This window comes from Pyrus communis, chromosome 2 (assembly GCF_963583255.1).
Source record: "Pyrus communis chromosome 2, drPyrComm1.1, whole genome shotgun sequence".
Classification (NCBI taxonomy): domain Eukaryota; kingdom Viridiplantae; phylum Streptophyta; class Magnoliopsida; order Rosales; family Rosaceae; genus Pyrus; species Pyrus communis.
The window spans coordinates 34,321,368-34,325,775 of record NC_084804.1 but is presented as its reverse complement, the minus strand read 5'-3'; the positions used below and the strand labels follow the sequence as shown (position 1 = coordinate 34,325,775).

Below are 4,408 nucleotides of genomic sequence, written 5' to 3'. Positions count from 1 at the left end.
TACAATTTGGTTTCTTCGATCATCTCTATTGAAGCTACTGCTTCAATCTTTACATTATTTAGAATTGTTTAACAATATTGTTTTCAATACATTAAAGTATAATTGATTTTTTTATTTTTTTGGAGTACAACAATATATTTTACACTAAGGGGAGGGAGGATTCAGGCTAAGCCACACAATGGGCAATCTAATTTGGTAACGAAATCATCATCCACGAGATTCACACTTAATACCTCTCACTTATAAGTATAATTGATTAAGTAGCAACTTTGAATGGGTAATCTAGTATAATATATACCATCCTCACATAACCAATAGTAGTTTGTGCAAGGTCGCAGCTAACTTGTTTCTTAATGATGGTCCAAAGCTGTTTAATATAATATAAGGTTCAGGAGATTGAGGGATGACATTTTAAGGACGTATGATAATAAAACTAACCTTAGAAGCTCTTTGAATGTGTGTGTGTGTGTCTATATATATATAAGCTCAGCAGAAATTAACGCTAATATCAATTGACTACTCGCTTGACAACATATTATGAAACAAGGTTTATTGTATTATATCATAGTATTTATGTATATGCCATGATATTTATTTTCCATGGCAATGTAACCGTACTAAACTTTCCAACTATATATATTGGAACAAAAATTGTAAATGAAATGAACTTAACACAACAAATAACTAATCAAATGCTTGTAAATTTGCATCCAATATTTAAGATCGTGAGAAAACTTCAAACCCTGAAAAATCAATGGAGCTCCAATTATCGCCACATAAATTGGTCGATATCTTCATTTGATCATCGTCTGATGGTAGTGAACAGTCCAACTCTTGCAAATGCACCATCGGTTGCCATGTAAAACTAGCAGTACTGCTTGGCAAAGACGACGTCGTTGCATCATCGGACCAAAACACATCTTGCACCACTTGGTCTTCGTCTCCTAGTAAACCCTGTAACTCAAATTCATGAATGTTCATATCATCATTGTGATTAATTCCCATAAACGTTTGAACATTTTCTTCCTGTGATTGTTGATGTCCTTCAAGTAAATAATGATCAACTGCTTCAACAAGATCATCAGCCTTGGAAGAATTTTGTGAGCCATCGTGATCGTTCAATGCTGATCTTGAAATTACCAAATTGGGGTCATGATAATGATCATCAGGGGTAGTGGAGTTGTGGTTTAAGAATTTGGCAAACACAACAGCCAAATCAATATCTGATGCATTAGATCCACCTGGCTGATTATTTCCGGACGGATCATCTTCAGTACCACTTGATGAGTTGTGATGCTGAAAGTAACTTAATGAAGCGCGGTCAGTCTGTGAGAGTTTGGCCGCTTTACCACGGCGGTTCTTGCGGCAGCCGCCACCAACTGGGACGTTGCGTAAGGAGCCTCCTTTTGTCCAATATCTCCTGCACCCTTTGCAAAAGTACCTTGGCTGTGAGAGGCTGTAGTTGTTGTAATAGCAAAATTTGGTGTTGGAAGAGGCACATCGAGGGCAGTTTGGGGCAACCTCAATATGGGATTTGTTCCATGGTCTCTTCATCTCCATCATCATGAATTGCCCTTGCCCAGATGGAGGGCACTGTAGCATTTGTTTAACAGTAGGATCTGTGAACATTTTGAAAATCAATTGTGATTAAAATTTGGAATTGGGGTTGTGAGAAAATAGAGTTTGGGGGTATATAAATATAAGAGGCTTTGGAATTTGGAGGGTATGTGTTGGAGTTAGTGCAAAGGCATGTGTGCGTGTGTGTGTGGGAGTGAAATTTGTATGTGAATCTCTTACTAATTTGTAAGGTGGGGTTGGCGATGAACGTGGGCGGTTGGGGAAGCGTCACGACCAAGGAAGGGTGTGAGACTGAGATTGTGATTGTGATTGTGATTATGATTTTGGAGAGATTTTTAGGTGTATTCGGAACACTTTCATATAATTATATGTTTTTTTTTTAATATAGAAGGTATTTTACCATATAATAGATTAATTTATCTTCTCATACAATCCTAATACTAAATAAGATGGTAACATACTTTTGATTCTCCAGGTCAAATAATACACCAAAGTAGAACTAGTGACACCAAAGAATATACTTGTGTGAGTTTGAACTTGGGGTGGAGGTTTCAATTTTTTGCTCACTTTCTGCCAGATCAACCCTTTAGGGTTACACGGTTACTATTCTATTAAAACTATTACACTTTATTTATCTTGTTTTGATAACTTAAAAGTGAGATATATTAATTATATTACTAACACATTATAACACATAAAATAAAACAAAAATTTATCATGATTTTGCTAATGTGAAGTGAGTTAATTATTTCATGTTTACATGCATGTTACGGCATGCTCTTTACTAGGCGGATTAGTCGTGGCCCTTCTCGAACTCATGTGGCATTTCTTCGTTGGGGAGTTCATATGACAGTGATTGGGGTTGACAAGTCAAAGATTTTTTTTTTTTTTTTTTAACAAAGTCAAAGCTTCTTATTAGTTGTCACATTTTCTGTGTTTCCAAATGACCAATATGGCCGGGCCGTGTCTATATATATATATATATATATATATATATATATATATATATATATATATATATATATATATATTATATGTTCCCTAGGGATCAGAGAACTTGCAACTAGGGCAATGAGTTTGAGGAATAAATGCTTAAGTAGAACTTAAGAGGGTGAAGGTTATTAGAAGCATGATTAATTAATGAGGAGCAACATTACAAGTATACCTAATCTTGTACTCTAGCTAATTTATTTAGTTCGTAACTTGTAAGTCTCCAATCTCCATATAAACAAAGGAATTGAAGGCAGTGGAAGAAATTGGGCTGATCACTGGCTGAGTAATTTAACAGCTAGCGAAGAAATTTTAGCTTGATAGGTCAATTTCATGACAACCTAATTAGCTTTTTGTGGACATTCCCTGACGATAAGTTAATTAATTCGAAAGGATGAGGGTCATCAATAATAGCTTTAATGAAAGGAACAGAGTTACAAGTATACCTAATTTGGCAGTGTATTTTTGTTAGTATCATATGGACCATGACATAACACAGTAATTGAATTCAATGGAGGCCATATGATTATGGTTATTACGCTATAGCGATAGATCAGTACTTCCAAATTTTTACTAAGAGTTCTCTTCTAATTTTTTTTTCATTTTTTCATAGGTTTTTTTTATTATTATGATGACTATTATGTATGAAACTTGGACTAAGGCTTTTCACAGTGAGCCGGTTGAGTTTGATTCCAATTTTATAAGAATTAAACTCTCAGACCTTCCATAGTAGTTTGAGTGAGTGTAATCCCTATATATAGGAATCATGGGGTTTGAGTTTGATATTTATAACACTATTAATAGTTTGAATTCAATTTTGATATCACACTCATGAGTTCAATATATTGGTATAACACCCAAATTTCCAGCCCATTGTATGAGTATAATTTTTATATGAGTCCAATATATTGGTATCACACTAATTTTTTTCGGCATATTACAGAAGACCTTATAATAGGCAGAAAATTTTGAGTTATATGAAAATGATTCTAATTATTGAATATAATATGTTGAAACTAATGAGTTTAATTACAATATTATGGTTGTCCCCTTTAAAAAAAAATTACAATATTACGAATTATAACTCCCAGAGAGTGAGAGAGCACAATATAGTAGAGTACAAAATAAAGAACAATACTTGGATACTCAAAGGATGAGTAGGAACTCCTACTCAAAATTGTTTGTTACCAATTTATAGAACTTTATGTTTATAATCGGAACCGTTCATATTATAAGTCACCCTATAAAGATCATCTCTGCAAAAAATCAATTAAAACTAAAGTTGTTTAGTCATTGAACTGTATAAAAACAAATGAACGGAATTGGTAAAAGCATTATGAACCGTCTATGTATTTGCTAGAATACATTGACTAAACGATCTTAGTTTTAATTCATTTTTTTGCAAAAATGATCTTTACAGTGTGATTGATAATATGAATGATTTTGATTATATGCACAAAACTCTGTGATTCAATACTAAAAATTTTGAGTAAGAGTTCCTACTCATCTTTAAGTAGTCAAGTAATTTTCCAAAATAAATATATCTCCATAATTGGTAGATGGAACTCGTTTTTGTCAAATTCACACAATTATAGAAATTGAGCCCCAAAAATTAAATTCAAATTGTCTGATTTTTATATTTGTATATCAAACTCACTGTTAAAGACCTCCTTCAACATTGTATAAATAGGGTGACCCTAAACTAATTAGTCATGAACTTTTTTTTTCATTTGTATTTCTTCCCTATGAGTATGAATATAAACAATCTAAATAGTACATATGAATCTTAATTACATGCATACTTAAATGTAAGATAAAGTTGCAAGTAGTGAAATGCCTA

General features: G+C 33.1%; 1 protein-coding gene across 1 annotated transcript; it reads right to left on the bottom strand.

Moving 5' to 3' along the window:
- Window positions 1-452: 452 nt before the first annotated feature.
- On the bottom strand, window positions 453-1,748 carry LOC137727100 (dof zinc finger protein DOF1.2). Its single transcript, XM_068466032.1, has one exon. The coding sequence runs from the start codon at window positions 1,627-1,629 to the stop codon at window positions 718-720; it is 912 nt and encodes a 303-aa protein (XP_068322133.1). The 5' UTR covers window positions 1,630-1,748; the 3' UTR covers window positions 453-717.
- Window positions 1,749-4,408: the final 2,660 nt, after the last annotated feature.

Coding starts and splice junctions, on each gene's coding strand:
- LOC137727100 (XM_068466032.1), bottom strand. CDS start 1,629: ATGTTCACAGATCCTACTGTTAAACAAATGCTACAGTGCCCTCCATCT.